Source organism: Oryzias latipes, chromosome 3 (genome assembly GCF_002234675.1).
Source record: "Oryzias latipes chromosome 3, ASM223467v1".
In the NCBI taxonomy this organism is placed as follows: domain Eukaryota; kingdom Metazoa; phylum Chordata; class Actinopteri; order Beloniformes; family Adrianichthyidae; genus Oryzias; species Oryzias latipes.
In genome coordinates, this window is record NC_019861.2 from 12,710,570 (window position 1) to 12,733,691 (window position 23,122).

At 38.0% G+C, this 23,122-nt stretch overlaps 3 protein-coding genes across 3 annotated transcripts; 2 read left to right on the forward strand and 1 right to left on the reverse strand.

Annotated features, from left to right (window-relative positions):
• Window positions 1–3,188: 3,188 nt before the first annotated feature.
• tmem208 (transmembrane protein 208) lies at window positions 3,189–6,825 on the reverse strand. The gene is made up of 6 exons (XM_023953097.1): window positions 6,656–6,825; window positions 5,553–5,648; window positions 4,613–4,672; window positions 4,390–4,526; window positions 3,909–3,993; window positions 3,189–3,821 (listed from the first exon to the last, which is right to left on the reverse strand). Exons 1-6 carry the CDS (start codon window positions 6,659–6,661, stop codon window positions 3,684–3,686), a joined length of 522 nt encoding a protein of 173 aa, XP_023808865.1. The 5' UTR covers window positions 6,662–6,825; the 3' UTR covers window positions 3,189–3,683.
• A 906-nt stretch (window positions 6,826–7,731) lies between these two features.
• Window positions 7,732–14,309, forward strand: slc39a1 (solute carrier family 39 member 1). Its single transcript, XM_023953098.1, has 4 exons — window positions 7,732–7,996; window positions 10,171–10,301; window positions 10,650–10,958; window positions 12,162–14,309. The coding sequence occupies exons 1-4, from the start codon at window positions 7,882–7,884 to the stop codon at window positions 12,513–12,515; spliced, it is 909 nt and encodes a 302-aa protein (XP_023808866.1). The 5' UTR covers window positions 7,732–7,881; the 3' UTR covers window positions 12,516–14,309.
• A 4,095-nt stretch (window positions 14,310–18,404) lies between these two features.
• On the forward strand, window positions 18,405–21,712 carry LOC101170080 (retinaldehyde-binding protein 1-like). Its single transcript, XM_004066888.3, has 8 exons — window positions 18,405–18,469; window positions 18,837–18,877; window positions 19,212–19,340; window positions 19,410–19,614; window positions 20,438–20,616; window positions 20,690–20,848; window positions 20,931–21,041; window positions 21,144–21,712. The coding sequence occupies exons 2-8, from the start codon at window positions 18,869–18,871 to the stop codon at window positions 21,288–21,290; spliced, it is 939 nt and encodes a 312-aa protein (XP_004066936.1). The 5' UTR covers window positions 18,405–18,469; window positions 18,837–18,868; the 3' UTR covers window positions 21,291–21,712.
• The last annotated feature ends 1,410 nt before the right edge of the window (window positions 21,713–23,122 follow it).

Below are 23,122 nucleotides of genomic sequence, written 5' to 3' on the forward strand. Positions count from 1 at the left end.
ACACATAGACACACACTCAGGGGTCAAATGCTGCAGGAATCCTTGACAGCTTCCTTTTAAGGTGACAGTGGGAGCTGTGATGGCTGCCCGGCCTGGTGTCCTCCTTAAGCTGATGCTAAAAGTCTTTGCTGTAGGAGAAGCGAGTGGATCCCCAGCAGCTGGCTTTGTTGTCAAGCTTGCCTTTAAAAGCAGGAACCGAGATGAAGAGTGAAGAAGCACAGATTCCACCTATAACTGCAACCCAAACAGAGCTCGGTGTGTGGGTCTGTTTAGACACAACAACATGGAAACAGAGCTCAGATGATGGGCTTGAAGAGGACAACACCCACAACTCTGCCAAACACACTCTGAGAGGCTCTAATGCTGTTTACAAAGCGGACGCTGAAGGTTCAAGGGAACAGACTCTGCTCTGCAGAGGCTCTTTCTGATTCCCTCTCCTGACTTCAAAGACAGGGTGTGCCCCAGTTCAGGGGTCAAAGGCTTGACTGTTGGCCACATGCCCTCCAATTTCCTGTTTGGTCTGACCCAGCCTTTTCAGCCATTGAAAATGCAAAGATCCTTCTACTCAAATGAGACAAAGAACTTCAATCTGATCATAACGTTTAATCTCTTTCCGTGTACACTTTTATTTACACAGATGTAAATAGGATGTTGTGTTGTCTTTTAGATGATGCAAAACTGCAAACCAACCAAACAGAGTGTAGCTGCAGCTCCTGGGTTTCATTTTGTCAGCATGGCCTCTACTGCCATGGCGAACAGAGCCTCCACTCTCCCCTGTTATATCTTGTAACAATCTAAATGAACCACAATATTATAAATTGCTCATAATAACATAAATCCTGCACAAAACTTCAACGTTGAACCACAAAGGAAGCCCAATGCATATCTGTGGGTTTTAGTGAGTAAGCGTTTGTGCATGCTGGAGGGTGGGGGAGTTACGTGCAAGTGAGCAGCCCCAGGACTAAATTACCCTGCAACATGGTCCCTCTCAAAGCCCACATCTGGGATTGGCCGTGACAACTGGATGCTGTGCTGCTCTAATTTTGGTTACTTTGTTTATAACCCTATAATAGAGACAGTGTTGGACCACAGGGCTGGGATGAAGGAGGGCAAAACGGAGAAAGCGACCGCTCTGAAAAAGCTCAGAGGGATATTGACATAAAAGTCAAAGTTTGGACTGTTCCTTCATGTTAGACACAGCGGCTAACTTTGTTCTTCTCTTTAAAATGGATTCACCTCATTGTAGGGCTTCTCCTTTAAAGCTGCAGGGAGCAGGTTTTAGCTTGTTGGGTTGGATAAGCGCGAATGTAACAATATTGACAAATCTGTAATTATATTGGGAGCAGACTCAGGCTTTTCCAGCCCACTCACTCTCTTCAGAGCTTTGGAAATAATCTCTAAATTCACTTTTTCAACGCTGAGTACACAAACTCACTTTAGGACTTGATAGTAAAACCGCATTTGCCCTCAGGACAAGGCTCAGCTCGGTGCATGAAAACGGAAGCTGCACCGAGAGGTTTAAGGTGTCTTCAGTATTCGGGGATTAGTCTGTCATCTGCACATTTGTCTGTCAGCTCTAATATCCACGCTTAAGCATGCAAACAGCTTCAGGAGTCTCTGAAAAATGACTTACAGGTGTGATGAAGTGTCGCAACTGTTGCATTAATGTGTCCGACACCCCATTTCTAATATAGAGTTTCAAACTTTAAACAAACCAACCCATATTCTGTCCTCTACAGTGGAATCAATCAGAAAGCTGTGGCGCCAAAAATCAGCAGGAGGAATTAGCACGCATTATTTTACCATTTTAAATGAGAAGACTTTATTTTAATGAGTTCCTTACAAATTAATAAATCTGAAAAGACAGCCGTAAGGAGGATTAATGAATCAAATACTTGACAAACCAGAAGAATTTCATCATAGTATATGTTGTTCATCCAGACAGAAATATGAAAGACTGATAACAGTGAAACTAAACTCACTCACTCATTTAGGATGGCGCTTAACGGCTCCACATGGTGTCTGTGCAGAATCCCTGGGAGCGCCAGGCTCAGGAGTGAATGCAGTAAAGCAGACACACTTTGCACAAATATGCACTTATACTGACCTGAGTGGAGGAACTTTGCTGAGACTGCACAGTTTTTCAAACACAGCAGCAACTCCTGATTAACATTTGAACATTCTGTCTGTTCGGGGTAGTCAGTCATGTCATGGTAGGGTTTTAAACGCCTCACTGGGACTCCGTGAACATGAAGAGGGTTGGTGGTTTTGCCTCAAATAGCAGACTTTTCGTCTCAATCGTTGATCAAAGGAGACACGGCTCCTTAGTTATTAATTGCAATTAAAAATCTGCTAATGTATCTACTCCGTTTAAATGTACTCAATATTTTCATGTGAACAGGATTTTCAAATGTTTAGGTAAAAAAAATTAAAAAACAAAAAAGATTAATTGAGAATAAAGACATATCTTTGGACAAAAAATTAGGACTGGGATTCAAAATTGGATTTGTTTATTTGAATCAATTCTTAAAAATAATAAAAATGAAAAAACAGTTTCTTAAAATCTTTGAGGCATTTTATTTTAGGCCAAAATACTTTTTAGTTATTTTTAATGCAAAAAATGTGTCCAATTATTACTAAAGGTTCCACTTGTCTTCAAAATAATTTATACTATCACACAAAATGTGTTTTGGAATTGTAATGAGAGTTAAATCATGAATGAGTGAAGCGAACTCAGAAGATACAGGAATACGGGAGAAATACCCAGCCTCACCATTAATGTTTTCAAAAGCCTCAAAGATGACCACACAATGAACTAAGCCTCTTCATCACCTGACTTAAATCGCATATGGAACTTATCTCCAACTCAAGGTATCCAGAGGGGAAAAACAATACGCCTCTATGAGCTGCATTTGGGGATCTGCGGTTCCTGCCTCAGCAAAGCTGATTACAAACATTTTTGGCTCCTTGGAGGAAACACTCAAGAAACTTAATGAAATGAAGGGCGTGTAGTCGTCACACAATGCTTCCAAAAGGTCAGATATATTTTAGGTTTGCCTCAAATCCCTACGCTACTTTTATAAAATTTGACTGCTATCTGTTCATGTTTTATTTACTGAAATAAGGAGTGCTCCACAAAACAGGCGATGCGCTATGTAATTATGTAATATCACCGAGTCAAAACAACAAACAAGAAAGACGCTTTTATTGCAAAATTGTTCCCATTTTTTCCCTATTAAAACATTTTATTGAAATTTTTTTACAAGGATTAAGCATATGAGAAACAAGTCTCTGGACTGAGCGTTAATAGGGGGACACTTGACCCACTTTTTAAAGGTAGAAGGTATGAGAACAGTCAATGTGTAAAGATTTTGTGTGTAAACACAAAAAAAGTCTATTGGGGGCAGCAATGATGAAAATCAAAGCTTAAAATACTTTTCATGCAGACAAATTGGTATTTGGATGGTAACATCATCTAAATAGGAAACGTTTGATTTCATCATTTGGAGGGAAATTTGAATTACAGAAGAGAGTAGACAGAAAAACAAAGGAAACAAGATTCCATAGCATCTCATTTACACTTATTAAGAATGTTTTTTTTTTCTTCTTGAATAACTTATGAGCTCTTCTTCTGTGTGCTAGATTCTGCATATAAAAAATACTGTTCCAGCAGCTCTGCAGCATCAGAATTTCTTCATCTGTCTGCGCTCCTGTCTTCTCTGCTTCTTCTCATTTACTTCCTCTGGTGCTGACGGACTTTCTGCCATAAACCAGGGACCCAAGAAGTTCACCCACAGCAGGTGGAGGGCACGGGCTGGGGCCTGATGGGAATGCGCACAAGAAAGAACTAAGTGTGGAACTAAAACCTCTCGATTTGCAAGACTGAATGGACAAAAAAAAGCTCTCACCAGCAGCCACAGATACCAGAAGTAAAGGGAGATTGTGCTGAGAACCTGCACTATGGCGGTGAGCAGAATGACATCTTTAAGGTGCCTAAAACCAGAATGCATAGTGTGTAAATTAAGACTGAAAAACACACCAGATAAGCCTTTAGAAGCCGAGTGTGTGAGTCGACTTCCAGTCGCCTGGTTGTTTCATTCCAATGCTATCTTTCCATGCATTTCCTGTCTGTCTCCACTGTATCTGCTAAAGGAAAATGCCTAGAGATAACGACAAACATGGACTTTTTCCAATGGGGGGGAAGGAAACACATCTTTGCACAGAATATGTTATAAAAAATAAATAATAATAATTAAAGAAATATATATTTTATGAGGAATAGTGTAATTGTACTGTTTTGCTGAATTACAGTTATAAAAAAATAAAGAGTAAATAATGTAAAAAATGATAATAAATGACAGTTACTTTTAGATTTTAGAGCTTACTTACTCTGCCATCCCCTGCTCCATATTTAGGTCTATCCCGCCGTCCAGCAGACTTCCATCTTCAGCAAACACTGGTTTGGCCATGGCTGACATGGAGCGGTAACTCCCGATGTAAATAGCAAGCGCAAACAGCAGCAACAGCTATGGAGGGCAGAACGGAATCAAAGGTGTTGCAGTCTCACATCAGCTCGCGCGCAGGTCATGTGATCCTAAGCAAGAACACTCACCCCTGTCCAGAATGAAGACGAACTGTAGAAAACCAGGAAATTGACAGTAATATATATCACCTGCATAAAGAATAGTTTAGAAGTGTTTAGAAGACGACAGAACAACAACGCTGCAACTACATGTCAAGTAATAACCTATAAATAGAAAGCAACAACTTTAGGCTCATTTCATGTAATCTGTCTGACTATATGTTATCTCTCAATTTAAAAAATACGTTATATTTCTGATTTTAGACAATACAAACAAACAAAAGAATTCATATGGTTACGGGGTAAAAAGATCAAAGTTTTTGTAACATTTTTTCATGTAATTGAAATCCTAAATCACATTTTTTTACTCTCTCTTATTTAAATGAGCTCACCGACTTCAATTTAAATAAAAAAGCAGAAAAGGCAGATAACCAGAAAAACAAGGCTAAAGAGATGTCTCAAAGTTTGTGTGATCAATTTTTATTTCTTTATTTTATTATTGTGGGGGTTGTTCATTTAAAAATCGAAAAAGATCTTTAACTGAGTGTCAATAAGAAAAGCTGTCTAAACGGGGCTTTTTCAGGTAAAGGGAATTCGCTGAGGCGACTGAAGGAATATATCGAAAGGTAAACAAAAATTTTACAGTTTCCTCTTCAAAGTCTTTTGATTGCTGATCTGCCTTCTTCTTGGTCTGAGAACCACTAAATAACTGTGACATAGCCTTTTTTTTATTCCAAAAATATCTCATTTAATGAGGTTTAACACGTTTACATTGTCAGATTATATTAGTTGTAACATTTTCTGTGAACAATAAAATCACATTCACATTTATTTTGTTTTTCAACTATAAAATATACCTTTCCTTTAACTTTTTTGGGTATCATTCATGACAACTGTGTGCATTTTCAGGAAAAATTATTCTGGAAAAAAAAAGGCTAAAACAGAGATGTTTTAGCCTTTTTGTACTTACATTAGCTCCAAGGATGACTCTGGTGTAAAACTTGAGTGTTGCATTGTTCTCCTCATAGATCTGCTTCTTGCCCTTTGTGCCAACTTTACCTTTGGGCTGTTCAACAAAGCACACAAATGTGTCATCAATATCACACTATTTTTAACTATACCAGCTCATTCACACAATTAGGTAAAATGCAAAAAAAAAAAAAAAAAAAAAAAAAAAAGGATTGAGACTGTGCTCATTTATAAAGGGTTTAAAAGTGAATTTTGAACAAATTTGAAGAATGTTCCTATAAATCCCTTATGCTTTGTGTTAGCTGCTCATGTGTTCTTCTTTTGTTGCACTAGTTAGTTGGTCACAACAGACGATGAAACATATAATGAATTCCAAAGAAGTTCTTCATGTGATGTGCTGCCAGAGCCATTTTCTGTTTACTATTATGTTCTGATCCCTCTGAATACCTGCAGTTCATTGTGAGGAGGAAGGTCAGCTTTTGTCCGTTACCCACATTACATGGAAGGCATGATGCACACTATCTAATTCAACAATCAATTGCATCATAATTTAAGTAGGTTAACTAACTCCTGCTCATTAAACTGTAACTTTTAGTCTTGATTCAGCATCAAATGTAAAATTCTTGCTCCCTTTAACATTAAGGTTAAATTACAAATGCTGACATTTAGAAGATGGCCACTAAAGAAAAACTGCTGTCTTTTCTGCTAGCAGATTATTCTCTGCAGTTCCATCTTACTTAAAGCTGAATTCTGAGATATGATTTATTTTTGGGGAAAGCATAAAGTCCCCCAACAATCCACAATATTTTTTTTTAATTAAGCTAATGTATTAATTTAGTTTATTCATCATGTGCTTTAGAAGCTTTACTTTGTAGAAAAACAGCAACTAACTTATTAATTTCCTGACAGATCAGAAAGTACCTGAAGCACCTCATGAATAACCTCAGTGCTCCTCTTTCTAGGAATGAATGGAGAAATTAATGCTGCGGTGAGTCCCGACGAACAGGAGCACCAACCACCACCACAGGCAGCAGGTGCTGGGGAAACTTGAAAGTTCGTGTCACTGTGAACCAGTGGTTTGTACTTTAGTGTCTGTTTTCTCACCGCCATGATCTCTCTGCTGTTAATCTCTTCCGCAGCGTCTTCTGATTCCCCACCGTCTCCACAGCTCGTCACGCTCCACCATCAAAAAAACAAAAAAGCATCTAACTGGGCACCGACATTTCTTTAAACACATCAGCATTCAGAAGCTTTACTGTTCCGGCGCATGAATATGTCGTCATCACCCCGCTCTTCAAAAAAGTTTTATCATAAAACCCGTGAACATGGCGCCATCTGCTGACCGTCGTCATTTAAATACATATAAGCAGAAAAGGAATTTTATTTTATTTTACTTTACTAATGATATTCAGGCAGCCTAATAAAAGATAAAAAGAAAGAAATTCAAGGAAATATAGGTATACAAATGAGAGGGGGACATTTTTATAATTAAACACCAGACGTTTCATATTATGGAGTCCTATACTGTTCATAATTAAACAAATAAATATGACCTCATGCAAATACACATTCAACCAATTAATCTGTCATAAACATATAAGAAGATCATGAAATTGTGAAAAACCTGCACACTGATTTTAAATTAGCCATTATATTATCAAATATATTTCATTTTGCTTTAAAAACCTGTTCATTATTTTAAAACAGCATTTTAAAATATTCATTTTAATCAATGCTGAATATTATTATAAGTCTATGTCTTTTTCCAGACCCTTCAAAATCAATATTTTCCAAAGTACTTTGTTTTTATTTCACATTGCTTTTTTTCAGAATGACTTATTTATTTCATGAAGAGCTCTTTCAGCAGAATGTCCCAGAATTGTCCCAGTGTTATGTATTATTATTATTATTATTATTATTATTATTATTATTATTATTATTATTATTATTATTATTATTATTATTATTGATGTAGATATTATTAATAGTAATATTAATGTTAATAATAATGTTAATGTTCGTGTTATTGTTATTATTATTATTACTATTAATATTTATTATTATTATTATTATTATTATTATTATTATTATTATTATTATGTAGTTTAAGTGTTTACGTTCAAAAAGCAAAACAAAAACTTGCAACAGACTCTTTTTGACCCTTCGCGCTCGCTGTAGGTTCATTCTGAAAAAAACAACACCAACAGCGGTAGCTCTCCTCGCCTCAGTGAGGTTTTCGTTGCCCACTCGTGATGTCGTTGGTGTGTTGACAGGCTTCACATGTTTTCCCTGCTGGGTGGCAAACCTCACTCGTACTAAAAACTGAAAAAATGGAATACCTCCTTCAAGTAAAAATCGGAGCTTTGATCGGTTTGCTGTTGTTAACTCTTCTTTTTGGATTCATCCCTGCTAAAGTCAAATGGTTCAGGCAAACAAACGGATCAGGTAGGTGAATGTTTTTTTTTTTTTGGTGTACATATTGGTAGCTATTAACGGATTTGTTAACTTTGTATCTACAGTTTTGATCGTTGTCATCCAAACATGAAAAATTTCTCTGAACTTCATGAGCTTTCCACGTCGAAAAGCTAACGTTTTGTTTTTGGATTGCTATTTTTTTTAAATATATATTTAAAACCTGTAAAATCACTATTCTGCGTTGTTTTAATTGTTCCATTCAGATAATCGTTTCCCAAATCTTTAAATTAAAATACATTTGGGCGTATAAATAGTTCCAAGATACATAAATTACACGATTAAACAGCATTATATTTACTAATCATTTCCCTTAAAGATTACTTGACGTCGACAATTGTTCCTGATTGAATCAAACACGGTTGGGAAATAGGAAGGGGTGAAGAGATAACGAAAGCACTGATAAATCAACTTTTGGGGCGGCTTCTGATTGCCTGTGGAGGTGATGTGATTAAAAGCTCTTGACTGTTCTCATTTGACTGAGAAGCTGATCGATCGCCTTTAGTCTCGCTCCAAGTCCTGGCAGAAGTCACGTGATCATGAGGGTGAAGCCCGAGGCGGAAAGCTCTCAGAACACGTGATCACATCAAAATCATTGAGTTCAAACCAGATGGAGAACATAAGACTGATTGTATAGAAGTGAAAGCATCGTTTTTTTCTGCTACATCCGTGTTTTTATGAAGCTCTGACTCATGCTGACCTCTCTACTCCAGTCACATGATTCTCAATTGGTAAACGAACTTTTTTGTATTGTTTTTTTTTTTATTGTTGTAATTAACAATCTTAAATACACAACATATCATATATTCTCTATTATGTGACAACTAATTAATAAAAAGAAGTAAAAAAATCCTTTTATTTTAGTTTATATCTTCTTTTTTTAACCAGACAGTGTCATTGAGATTCCTCTTTTTTAATGGACCAAGAGGCCCATGCAACACCAACAACAAAAAGTTCATACTAAGTAGACCAATAATTTGTTCAAAGAATAGGTAAAGCTACAAACAGTGATAAGCCAATGATTGCATTTCCATGTCTTTCAAAGGACATGAGTCTTAAACACACAGGAGTTTGGCGTTTACAGTCCCCATTCCAATCATTTTTGATCTATTGTAAAAGCGTTCGCAGCGGTTTTTCAACTATGGTTATAACGTTTTTAGACAAAATGTTGTTTTCTAAAACTAATGGCTAGCAATGTTGGAACTATCCAGCCGTATTCAAGCCAGATACCAGCTCAGACGGGGAAAGCAAAGGCATTCATGGATCTTTTTGTCTGCAACTGGATGCATCAGAGTGGAGCTGAGCAGGGAGCTTGTTGCCCGCCAATTGTAGTTTCTGCATCACAACTTAAATCTTTTTTAAACAGCAGTTCTCCATCTGCTCCTGATTCACAACAATTTGAATAAAGAACGACTCAGAAATTACATTTTAAGCTTAATTCTCTTTGTTTATGTTCTGGCATCATGAGAAAAAATGCTACAAGAACATGTGGCATTTTTAATGGAGAGGGACGTGAACCCTCCGTCAACTATTGTAGTCAGTTGGAGCACAATACTAAAAGGTAGGAACAGTCAACATGTAAACAACACAGTTTATGGGGTCCATCGTTAAACTTTCACACCCAGGTATGGAGGAAATAGCCCAAGAATTCCCTTGTAAGTAAGTCTATACCACTGTGTGAGCCAGCCTGTACCTAATGCAGGCCACCCGACTCTGGAGTACAAAGTTTGTTATGAAGCTCATGAAACGCTGAATCCAGTGGCTGCAGAGCTTGGGATGGGGCATGCATATTAAAACAAAAAAAGGTCTCCATAGTCCAGTAGAGGGAGAAAGGATCCTGCAACAAGTCTGTTCCTGGCATTGAACGAGAAAGAGCTCATCTCTGAACAAAATCTCAGTTTAAGATGCAACTTTTCGACAAGAGAGTCAACATTAGATTGAAATAACCACTTATATGTATTTAAAAGCATGTACCACTTCAATGACTGAGGCAGCGGGTGTGACAACTGATGGAATATTTTACATAAATTCATAAATATATACATAAATTCACAAAACTGTGAACTGTGAAAACAAAGCATTTCTAGAGCCAAGATTGAAGACATTTTCCGGAGTGTCTTAAGTTCATAGACAAACTGTATTTACAGAAACCCACCGGACAGTCCTGAGCCTGATCAGCTGCTTTGCTGGAGGCGTGTTCCTGGCAGCATGTTTACTGGACATTATTCCCGATTACTTATCTGACATCAGCGCAGCGCTGGACGTTCAGAAGCTGGAGGTACGTCTGGCTGCAAACATGCACTTTTTACCAATCTGACTAGTAGTTTTATTAAAAGTCAATCAAATTCAGGTAATCTTTAGATCCTCGTTTGGCATAAAAACAACTGATGTGAACTTTTTGAACAATAAATGTATGTCTTCATTTTATTTTTTCATGTTTAACATTTATTTGTCATTATTTTTCTGGTAGTTTCTCATTTTTTTAAAAGCACAAATGGTTCTTTATGGCATTTCTCACATATGTCTTTATATTTTTGGTGTTTTTAAGACTTAATATGTTCTGTTTTTGTCTTATTCTAGTAAAGCTTGCCCACCTTTGATCTTTTTTTTTTCTGGTCCTAAGCAGACCAGCTTTCCACTTCCAGAGTTCATCATTGCCGCAGGCTTCTTCACTGTCCTCATCCTGGAGAAAACCGTCATGCACTTTCGGGAACGAAGAGGGGCTGGTGAGGAGAGAGCCCCCCTGTTGTCAGGAAACAGGAACGGCCACGGCCACGGCGCCGTCACGACCCCCGATCTGGAGGACAGCGCCCATCACGTCCACGTGGACTTCCAAGCTCACTCCCCCTTTCGATCATTCATGCTATTCCTCTCACTTTCACTACACTCGGTTTTTGAGGGCCTTGCAATCGGCCTTCAAAGCACAGATTCAAAGGTGAGGAGGAGGTGATTTTTTTATTTTATTTTATTTTGCTTTCTTTTTTGTTCTTTCCACACTTCCCTTTCACATTGACGCTTTAACCCGACACGCTCATAATATTCTGTCAAGCAAAGCATAATTTCAGTTTGGTTGGGATCATGTTCATGTGTAACTCAGAGAGTTCCACTTTAGAGTTTCAGAGGAAATGAATCACACTCATGCACGCTGTGTCTTCAGGTCACAAGACGGCACAGCCTGCAGTGCAATAACATCGCTGTAAAAAACTGGTGCAAATAACTCCAGTGTTTTATTGCATGTAAAACTCTCAAGCTTACTGTACGTTCATAACGGCCTCTGCAACACGCGTTCAAGCGGCCACTTTCAATGACGAGTGAATGTAAACGGACATAAATGCACCTTCCGGGCTTCCACGTTCACCCATCACTGCTTAAGTTTCTATGACTGTTTTCAGCGTGGCCATTGAACGTGCGTTGCAAGTTAAACTAGTTTGAACTTTGACCAATCAGGGACTCCGATTTGGTAGTGACGTTTGGATGGCGTCCCTTTTAACTCAAAAATGTGTCAACCGTTAAAAAATTGATCACCAAGGAGAAATAAATAATTATTAGATGACACCATTTATTCATTCATCTTCTAAACCCGTTTAGTCCCTTTCGGGGTCACATGGCTGCCAGAACCTATTCCAGCCACTCATGGGGGGAAGGCAGGGGACATCCTGGACAGGTCGCCAGTCTGTCACAGGGCTCCATGACACCAAGTCTCTCAGTGATCAGAATAGAGCAGTGAAAGAAAAAGCCTGGAGCAAGATTTGCGAGTATTTAAACCGCTTCAAGATTTCCCACCAAGCCTTTTCCAACTGTAGGTGGGGGACGTGTGTCAGTAAACAGCAGAAAAAGAAAAAAGTCCCTCTGTGTTTTTCCAGTGTGAACACCACAGGCTAAATTCATTCTCTAGAATCAAAGTTTAGCGTGTTTTTGACCATGCGTTGCATTTGTAGCTTCAAAGTTTATTAAATTTCTTAGGATAGTGTTTTTAATCAAATCAAGAACTAGTAACACCTATTTTGTGAGCTCTTACACTTTTGTTTCTCTTGACAAAATGACACTCTTGTAGGTAAAAATATAGGAAACTTTCTTCTAGTGTTTTTCACATAGTATAGAGTTCTGCCAACTAACCACGGTCCTCCATGTTATCCAGGTTTTAGAGATCTGCATTGCTATCCTGGTCCACAAGAGCATCATAGTGTTCAGCTTGTCGGTGAAGCTGGTCCAGAGCGCCGTTCAACCAGCATGGGTCGCCGCGTACATTTTTGTGTTTGCCATGATGTCACCTTTAGGCATCGCTATTGGCATCAGCGTGGTGGAGGCAGCTTTGACGTCCGGAGCTCTAATTCAGGCCATTCTGGAAGGGCTGGCTGCAGGGACATTTATTTACATCACCTTTATGGAAATCCTGCCCCACGAGCTCAACTCTGCCGGGAAGCAGATCCTCAAGGTCCTCTTCATCCTGCTCGGCTTCACGACCATGGCAGCGTTGACGTTTCTAGGTTGAGACGCTTCCTTTGCAGTCAACATGTCTGCCGGGAAAAGATCGAAGGGTTTTGGTGCCGCCCACTAAAGTCGCCCGCCATTGTTGGTGACATCGATGCAGAAACTACTTTCAGCAGAAGTGAAACTGCAGGGTTTGCTGCTGCACTGTTACATCAACGACCCCGATTTTCATTTTAAGTCTTTTTTTAACAGATTTCAATGCAGTCAGAAGCTCTGACATGATTTGCACATGTAAATTTAGAGAAAACCATTTCAGAGGACAAACAATGTGTCCTCACATCTAACTGACCTTGTTTTAAAACTCTCTTTCGGTTTATAGATCTACTGCTTTTAACTAAAAGGAAATCACTGGAACAAAGGGCTTGGTTGTAAATATGTTCTTCAAATATATACGCTAGCATCTTAAAAGGTTGCATGACATCTACAAATCAAGAAAGAGTTAAGACATTTTATTTTTTATTACTTTTTTTATTTTTTTACAAAAACTGAGTGCCTTGTCACCCTTTGTAACAAAATACTTTACTGGTACTGTTTTATTTTTTTTCTTAGCCTCGGCTGCGAGGTTACTGTCGCACATTCCACTGTTTTTTTTGTGTTTGTCTTATTTGTCATTTTCAGTCTTGTTGCAGTTTTTACATTTGTTCAGTAAAATAGAATAAATATTTGACCGACTGGTTTATTTGAGTTCAAACACAAATGAGCCCTTTTCCATATTTTTTTATTTTACAACAGTAAACAGTGCTTTGAAACACCTTAGCACCTTAAAGCAAGGCATTTTTTATTTACACACTGTAGACTGAAAATCAGATACATTTGTGTTTTGCTGTTTCTCCTCACATGGATGTGCTAAGTCTATCGTATTTTGTGCATTAAGTCTTTATAACTCCAGTTTGAGTCTTTCATGCATTCGCCAGATTGCTTTCTCGCTTGAGAAAGTTGGGCTCAAAAAAGAAATGTGGTTGTTAGCAAAATAAAGTAGCTACAGCTAATTTAAAGATGGTTTGCTACATGTGATTATTTATCAGCGATCTTTCTGTTTTTGGCAAACATTTAGTATCCAAGCAGTGACCTAGACAACTTTAGTTTTGGTGTACTGTTTAAAAATGGTGAAAACTTTTTGACTATATGCCTGGATTCATCACATGATGTTGATTTTGTGCCTTACAATTGTACATCTTTTTTTTTTTTTTATAGAGATGAGGGTTTTACCAATCTAAACAAAATATAGCCATAAACATACTATTTCATTAATTCACTAAAGTAGTGTTTTATCAAGTTTGGTTTCCTAATGGTGAACATTATGTCATAGCAATCCAAATTCTAATGTGTTCTTTAATGTTTATTTTTAAATAAAGGTGTAAAATCCCCAATTTTGCAGCAAAAGTTTTAATGCTGGTTTATTAGTGTTGCACCAGATGACTTCTGCCACTAGATGGCAGTGTTAACTGATTAGTTAGAAGTCCATTTTTTTAATGGACCATTTCTAAAACCTTGATTTATTCATACATTTATAGGCATTTTTCCATGAACAGCTTTGGACTATTTACTGAATCAGTGTGCTGAGCATGAATGAATGGAGGAATGATCTTTATAATTAACGTTTCTAAAAAAAATAATAATAATAAGAGGAAGTTTTTTGGTCCTAAAACTGCAAACCAACCCTCAACTTTCAATATTCTAACATTGTTTTTGTTCTCACCCTAAATATAATATAAGTTTGTCTATTGTCTTTTTGCCAAAGAAAAATTTCCTCAAAGGTCTTGGGGACAATAAAGTGTTTTGTTCTATAAATTAAGTGAAGAATCTTTGGTGTTTTTCTGTTTCTGATGTTGGCTTTCTTGTCTCACATGGGTTCAAGTTTGCCTTGACAAAAACCTTTAAAACTGCGGTCATAAACCTTTATAACAGATGTATCCTGATTCAACAGTACTCAACAACTATGTGCAGTTAAAAATAAAATGTTGTTTTTCAGTAAAGTCCTTCTAAATGTTCACAGCTCACTGACTTTGTCCTGCTGAACACTCATTTACTGATTTATGTGAGGTTTTACGCCTCATCAGAGCACTAAGACTGCTCCTATAGGTGACAAATTACATTAGTCTGAGTACAGATGCAGACAAAATCTGCTGTTTATATTTATATATACAGTATATATATATATAGAGAGAGAGAGAGAGAGTTGGCCATTTGATGAATAAGAAACTGGGTGAGTATCTGTAGTACTGTTGTTCAGGAAATACAACATATTTTCATATGAATATTTTTATGCTTCTTATAATATAAAGTAATGGTTATCTAGCACAACTATGCAAATGATATTCAGATATTCATTTCTCTCACAGCAGGTGAAAATTCACTACTTTAGCTACTTAATGCAGCTAAACAAAGGCAGCTCTGAAACAGTCACCTCTGGCCTGGAGAATTTAAGAAAAATTGGAAAGCTCTGACCAAAGTCGTCCTCAAAAAACATTGAAACTTGTTGTCTAGGACATCTAACACGATCTGACCAAAACAACCACCAATTTATTCATCACTGGTTTATCCCAATCCTGATTTTTGGTTTAAGCCATCAAAAACTAGCACATAAACTTGGAAAATCATGTCATCGCTTTATTGTTTTTATTGATTAGAGATTTTCTCCTCAGCAGGCCGCTGAACTTTTCCTCCACCTTCATCCTTAACACAGGAATTCTACAGGGATGTGTGCTTACATTGGCTCTTTTTACATTTTCCTTTACTAACTGCATTTTTAAGAACACTTTTAGTGTTACTGTGATGTGTCAGTCTGCACAGAAAAAAACAGCAAGGACCACTGCCTTCAAAACTATAGAGTTACGTCAAAGCCACGATCAGACTGAACTCTTTCCATCCTTGAAGACTTCAAAGTAACATCAGCAGCACTTCCACGGATCCCACCCATCAAGGTCAATGATCGCTCATTTGCTTGCTTTCAGAATAGATGAATACAAACACCAACTTCTTCACGCCTTATTTAAACGTAGATCTAATGTTAACACAGTTTTCTTTTGTTTTTGCACATTTCATGAACCTGCATTGGTTTCAGAAATTACAATCTAAAGCAAATACTGCTGCAAATTCTGTTCCTGTTGAATTTGTCTCTAGTTTTTCTAAGCTAGAAATCTACAAGAGATTTTTTTTACTAATAAAAATGAAAAGTAAAGATGATTTTTCACCCATTTGATGAGACAATATATTAATTCCAACATAATATGTCAATGCATAACAGTAAAAAACAGGCAATTGATACTTTTAAACCCCACTGTCTGCATTTTTTGGAACGTTTTCAAGAAAAAAAAAATCTTTGAAAATAATTTCTAGGTGCATTTGTACCCCATTATAGTCCCTTTTCCAGGTTGATATTATGAGTATCATTTGAAGGAAAGTTTTTAGGACCAGAGCTCACGGACAAAAAGCACTACTTTGATGTGACACATGGATGTCCTGTTAACACGCTTATCCCTTTGGGAGGATAGGAGGTCATTCATAAAATTCTGTTAATGAGAGGCTCTAATGGAAGAACAGTGGTACAGTAAGTCGGCCAGCTCTAGAAAACAGAGGCTTCACTGTGTGCCGGATGGAGATTCAGCTGAGCTTTGATAGGGAGTCCATGAAAACATATTTTTTCTCTGTTACATCTCTTTACAGTTTTTCTGCATTCAATTTTGAGCAGAAATCATCTTAACAAACTTTACAAAAATATCTGTGAAGACTCATTTTCAACCAGGATATTTCCTTTCTGCTGTAGCTCCCAATGTTAAAGTGCCTAGGATAGCACAAGGGTTAAGCTTAATTAAAATGTACAACAATAATAATAGTACAATTCTTTGTATGTACTTTTTTTTTTTATAAACATAGGTACTTTTGGCCATGACGAAATCATCCAGTATTTTTTTGAAATATTTTTAATGACAGCATGTTGCTAGTATTAAAAATGCAGACACGACAAGAGCAGTATTTCATAAAAGAGCAAGTGTTTATTCATTTTTTTCTTATTTTGGTATTCTTTTGCATTTGCTTTCAGTGTTCTCAGAACTGCCCTAATATTTAAAAGTCTCATCATTGTGTTCATCTGTTACTGTAATTAATGTCTGGCATTACAAAAGAGGCCAGGCCTCTAATGTCGTGCAGTCATGGATAAATGATGCAGTGTGTGAGAGGCAAAACTAGAGGTCCCCTCTAAAGGATTTCAAGGAATGCTTATCATGAAGCTCAAAGTGTAAACGACCTATCCCACTCACATGACACTCCCAGCCACACAGAGGGGCTGAGCTGAAAATTCATTTCTCATGTCACATGTGCTGCTGGGGTAACGCTCAGCCCCTGCAAGACAAAAGCAACAACAAACAGCTACAAGAAAAAAAGAAAAATATTGTTTCATTTTATCCAGTATGTTGTTTTGTTATTAAAATCAGTAGAAAGCTGCACAGGTCAGCGAAAGAGGTTTCAATCTATTACACCAACAGTCCCTCCTAACCTGCTGCTTCCAGAGAGCCCCTGTTTTGGAGGCTGTCAGAAAATACTCAACACAATTTAAATAAGCATTTTTTTAAAAGTAATGAATAAACTATTATGAATAAACTCATTAAAATAATTTTAGGATCAAATAAGATAATTCATGTACATAAAAAGGCTGTTAAAAGACATGTTTTCCCTCTCCTACTAAATGCCCCTGAAAGACAGAAAAAAAATTGTTTTTTCAAAGAAAACCTGAAAAATAAATCAATATGTTGGTTATGAACCTCAAAAGATAATACCCCAAATCTTTCATGAATACAAAATTGTGATAAACAACTGATCAAAATGATAAAAAAAAAATAAAGTGAACCTAATGAGTTTAATGAAGATTTGACTGTAAAAAAGAAAATCCTGAAAAGCATTGTCGTTTTGACAAATTTGTTACTGTGAACTTTTTCACAGTTTTTGATACCAGATGAAATAAATATAAAATCGTTTGGATTTACTGATACTTTACAAAGGTGATCTTATCCATGAAATTCTACTAATTTGCCCAGTTTTCTGTGTAAAGTGAGCTTCCTGTTTTTTTCCCCATGAATCACTGATTTCGTCACACAGCACGTAGTCAGGATATCAAATGAAAACCTGTTTGGTTTACCAACTTCACGTTATGACGTGAAAACTAATAAGTAAAATTGTCTTATTTTCTGTCTTGCAAAAGATAATTATATCAAGAAACTTTATCAAAGTAATCTTTGTTGAAGAAAACCTGTTTTAGTGACTGTTTTGTTTCTCAGAATAAAAATTCCCTTTAAGACCATTTTTCTTACCCCATTGACAGATATTTTATTTCTTCTCAGTGATTGTGAATATTGATTTTTGTCAGTATGTTCACATACTGGAATTGCTGCAAGGGGTTTTAATAAGTTGATTTTTCCCCCATGATTTTGGCATGTTGAGAGCAATAGAATTAGGAAAGTGGTTGAAAGTGATCAAGAATTAACTACCGTAAATCAGATCAGTCTTTTCAAGGCAGGGCCTTGTAAACAAGCCGCAGGGCAAAGAAGTGTAAACCAAAGCAGAAGTACAAAACAAGAAGAAACAAACAGGCTTTTAGATTCACGGGATGCATAGACTTTGTCAAAAAAACTTAATGGTGTAAATCCAAAAACACGATACTAGTTGTTTTGTTAAACTAGTAAAATAAACATTAAATGTATTAAGTAAAAGCTTAAAATCAGGTGGTTTTGAGCAAAGTTGTGCTATTTCACACAGCAAGACCACTACAGGTAGTCCAGATCAGCTCCTCTTCTTCTATGAAGGTCCCCTCACAGTTTCTAGATTAGCAGCCCACTGTAATCCGTTGTGTCATGTTAATCCTGAGAGTGACGTTTCCAGTGACTCCGCCCCTGCTGGTATGTGGAGGCGCCACAGTCAGCTCTCTCACTCTCTGTGGGTCTCTCATCCTGTCTGCTGAAGGTAAGGCTGCACTTTAATTTGATTGAAAATGTTACTTATCTGGGCCTCACAGAAGCAATGGTTCAAATCCCAGCTGGGCCCTTCCTGCGTGGAGTTTGCATGTTCCCCTCATGCATGGATGCTTCAAAAAAATGTTATATTGTTAGGCTGATTTTCCTAAAGGTCTGTGTGTTGCCATTGGATAGACTGGTGAACTGTACCCTTCCTTTACCCTGCAATGAGTGGGATTAGCTCCAGCAACCTGTTTAATCTCGCAGGGGAAATAGCAGGAACAAAGTTGTGTGTGTACAGTTTGGAGTTCCTGTCTGTGGATTCTGTATACTGTTGTGTGCCCACATTCTTTGTTGCTTTTCTTCCCTCTTCACAGTGTTGGTGTGGCTGCTGTGAGACACTGAAACCATGGCATCTGTAAGTTTAATTCATCTTTAAAATTACATTAAAAATACAGACTCTGACACCAGTTTGGTGGATTATTGTCAGGTGAGGGTGAAAAATTCCTCGTTTTCATGGATGTCTGACCATCGGCACATGATGCTGCTTAATACTGTTTCAATGTAGCTCTCAGACAGGCTTTAGAAAGTCCTTCCTGTAAGCATGTGAGGGATATTCATTCAGATGTTCTCTGATGTGCATCCATGTTCTGACTTTCCGTCTGGCTTTGATGTTGAAATCCTAACAGCAATTTTTGATATTTTACCAAAGTATCAGCAAGAAGCATTTAACGAAGCACTTTACCTTCTAGACTGGAACTTTCCGAATGGTCTCGGAGGAAGAGCAGGCCATGAGGTCAAAGCTTGAGCATCTGACGGTCAAAGATCATGGACCGGTGTTTGGACCGTGCCATAAACTCCCTGGCCATACCATTCAAAAGGTAAATTAATCCATCAATGATTTCCATTCGAGATAGAGTATTTTTTTTCTGTATCAAATGGATTTGTAGGCAAAAGATGAGCTAAACGAGACAGAAGAGAGTCGGGTGTCATCGCTGAAGGACCTGAGGACCACGATGAAAGACAGAGCAGCGGAGGGGGACGAGCTTGCCAAATTGGTGCAGGAGTGTTTTGGCGACAAACCAGACTCTCTGCTGCTGCGGTTCCTCAGAGCTCGCAAGTTCAATGTTGTGAGAGCCCACGAGCTCCTGAAAGGTGCGTGGCAGACAGCATCCAATATAACCACCCCACCCAACCTGACGCAGTTATTGAAGGGCCTTTCTTTCCATTCTTTAACAGAGAGAGAGAAAAGCTGAGCTCTTGGCTGCAGTTTTAGCATCCATAGGCTTTGATTCGGTTTTTGCTGACATTTTCCAGCAGCTTCAGTAATTGAAAATGAAGCCTCCTTTGTTTTCACGTTTTCATAAATCTCGTCCATCTCCGAGACAGTGAGGCATGTATTCATTAATTGGGGGCTTAGCAATGCCTCTAAGTTTCACCAAACAAAGGCCTTCTTTGTGTCCAAATTGGAAAACAAGTTTGTTTAACTTGTGCAGACCCAGAGCTCTGCTGGGAACTTCAGAAGGTCTGAGCTAACAGAGCTGCTGTGGGAGATGGGAGGCCATTAAAAAGCTGGGCAACATGACCCGACTATAGCAGGACACCGTTTGAGCGCTTGGGGGTTTACAATGACTGTGTGTTGTCATGCAAAGTGGTTAGTTTAAAAAAAAAAAATTTACATTGGTGCATTTTCCTAATTAAAAGTCACCTAAACAATCCCAGCTTTGACCCCCCCAGTAGAGGGCAGCATTCACACCAAACAAGCTTCCTTCCTTTTGGGTGCCAGAGTGGTGATGAAGGTTGCTGAAGACATGCACTCATTATGCACATGCATGGACTCTTAACCCACACTAATGTGGGCAAAGCAGCAAATCCACAGGCTTTTTTATGCTTTCTTTAAAACTCTGTACAAAAAAAAACTGTGAAAAGAACGATCCATACGACACATATGAGTAATCAATTTCTTGGGGCCTTTTAGGTTACGTGCGCTTCAGGAAGGACTACCCTGAACTGTTTGAGAACCTGACCCCTGAGGCGGTCCGCAGCACCATTGAGGCGGGATACCCTGTGGTTCTCCCCAGCAGGGATAAATATGGCCGTGTGGTCCTGCTCTTCAACATTGAAAACTGGGACTTGGAGGAGATAACTTTTGATGAGGTGGCTGTAGAATAAAAGCAAAGTATTAGAGTCTTATTTCCCTGTGTACTCAAAACAGGCATGTGTCTGACAGGTGTTGAGGGCATACTGTGTGATCCTGGAGAAGCTGCTGGAAAACGAAGAGACTCAGATCAACGGCTTTGTCCTTATTGAAAATTTCAAAGGCTTTACCATGCAGCATGCCTCCGGAATAAAGACAACGGAGCTCAAGAAGATGGTGGACATGCTGCAGGTGGGGACAGATTAGAACAGAGCGTCCACATTGTACATGGAGCTTCAGATTGCAAGTCTTTGTGCTGTTGGTTCCTTCACAGGACTCTTTTCCCGCACGCTTCAAGGCTGTACACGTCATTCACCAGCCCTGGTACTTCACCACCACGTACAACGTAGTCAAACCATTCATGAAGGCCAAGCTGCTGGAGAGGGTACAAACGAGAAACACACACAAAATCCCAAACCACAGTTGTTTCCTTTTCTGAATTGTAAACCAGATGCACTTCTGACTTATTCTTTCTAACTTTCAACAGGTGTATGTTCACGGTGAGGAGCTTGAAAGCTACTTAAAGGAGTTTGATGCAAACATCCTGCCATCAGATTTTGAAGGGAAAGCCCCAGTGGCTGACTGCCAAGCCATCGCCTCCAAGGTTTTTGGCTCTGAAGACACTGCACTCTGAAAAAAAACAAACAGCTTTTTTTGAGACATTTAGAGATAAACAAAAATATGTGGGCCAATTATATAGACTTTTGTTGATGCACAGGATAGTTTCCAGCTGTGTCATGGGATGCATAGGTTTAGTGATAGTTGTTAATTCAAAGAACCAGTGTGAGAAAAGAAGAAGAATGTAGAAGATGACAACCACACTGACTGGTTTGAGGATTTTTGCCTTAAAGGGTAGCCTTACATTGAACACATTGCACCAGCAGATTGTAAAATGTTGAACAGAAGAAGACGGATATGTGGATGAACTTGCATCAGGAGAGGATGCTTCCTGGGGCTCTGCCTTGGACATATGTCTTAAAGATCTGCAAATGTTTTGTGTACCTTTTTTTCATATTAGATTAGTGTGCAACATTCAATAAAATACTTTTTAAGTTACTTAAAGACCCAGTCCAATGAAAAAAGGGTATATGTTGTTTTTAACACGTTCTTGTGGAATTTTTCTGACGATGGAAGACATATATAAAGACAATTAAGCTTAAAATTGCATTTGTGGGCATTTCTTTTTTCAAACTGTTGTGAATCAGGAGGAGACGAAAAAATGCTGTTGAAAAAAGCCTGTAGGTGCGACAAAGGTGGTGAGAAAGTGCGTGAGCCACAAGCTTCCTGCTCCCCCCATTCTGATGCATCCACTTACAGACAGATCAGTGTACGCCAGTGGGCCATAGGCACCTATGGTGCAGCGGTAGGGCGGTCGACCTCTGATCGTAAGATTGTAAATTCGATTCCCGCCTTGCCCGCCCATCTGTCAAAGTGTCCTTGGACAAGACACTGAACCCCACCTTGCCTCTGGTGGAAGGTTTGCTCCAGTGTTCGGGGTTATAAGGGGCTGTGAGCTAGCAAGAGAGCCTGTAAACAAAAAGATTATGGGAAATAAGGACAGGCTTTCAATCTGCCAATTCAGAGGTGAATTTCTGATGAACTACTGCCGCTTGGTAGAAACTATGTTCTAGAAAAAGTTTATTTTATTTTATTTCATTTAGGCTAAAATAGCATAATTATGATTAAAAGACCACTGGGAATACTCTGAAAATAGATGTAAAAATGGTTGGAGTGGATTTTAATTTTTCCTTGCATTTTTTTATGCATAGTAAATAACTTTTTGTTTATGAAAAAAGGTTTAATTTTTTACTATTTATTTTCTGAAACCACAGTAATTTTTTTACCTAGTTTTTTTTGGGGAGCTTATATTTATAATAATTGTGCAACATTATATATATACTTGATTTATTAAAAAAATAATTTGAGAAAATTTTTATCATCATCTTTCTTTTCTAAAATACTAAAAAATCCGATTTTATGGTGGAATTCAAAAACTGAATTTCTTTAACAAAGATTGGAAAACTCCTGAAACTTTATTAGTGATCAGCAATGAAATCAGCAGTTAAGAAATAAGAAATAACTTAAGTTAAGTAATAACTTAATCTTTTAAATGTATATTTTGGCTATTATTCTAGCATGTAACAGAAATGAGTGTAACCCTTGTGCTATCCTAGCCATTTTAACATTGGGAGTTGGGTCATCTAGACACACTAGACAGTGCGCTGAACCTTTTTTCTTCAATGATTTGTGAACCTCACTGGTGTCCATGGATTACATGAAATCTTTTAACCTTTATCCACCTTTGTCATGGTTGGAATAACACGTCAAAGTAAGGGTGGGGTCATCTAAGATAGCACAAGGGGCCGGACTGGGGAAGTGTTCCATAAATACTTAGTTTTCATTTTTACCACAAGAGGGCAGTAGATCCACGTTACTTTTTACTGCACTACCTTACAAACAACGTGT

Coding starts and splice junctions, on each gene's coding strand:
- LOC101170080 (XM_004066888.3), top strand. Junction 19,341..19,409: donor CTGGCCATACCATTCAAAAG/GTAAATTAATCC, acceptor ATGGATTTGTAG/GCAAAAGATGAGCTAAACGA. Junction 19,615..20,437: donor AGCCCACGAGCTCCTGAAAG/GTGCGTGGCAGA, acceptor GGGGCCTTTTAG/GTTACGTGCGCTTCAGGAAG.
- slc39a1 (XM_023953098.1), top strand. CDS start 7,882: ATGGAATACCTCCTTCAAGTAAAAATCGGAGCTTTGATCGGTTTGCTG. Junction 7,997..10,170: donor CAGGCAAACAAACGGATCAG/GTAGGTGAATGT, acceptor CTGTATTTACAG/AAACCCACCGGACAGTCCTG. Junction 10,959..12,161: donor TTCAAAGCACAGATTCAAAG/GTGAGGAGGAGG, acceptor CATGTTATCCAG/GTTTTAGAGATCTGCATTGC.
- tmem208 (XM_023953097.1), bottom strand. Junction 4,673..5,552: donor GAGTCATCCTTGGAGCTAAT/GTAAGTACAAAA, acceptor TTCTTTATGCAG/GTGATATATATTACTGTCAA. Junction 3,994..4,389: donor ATGGAGCAGGGGATGGCAGA/GTAAGTAAGCTC, acceptor TTCTGGTTTTAG/GCACCTTAAAGATGTCATTC.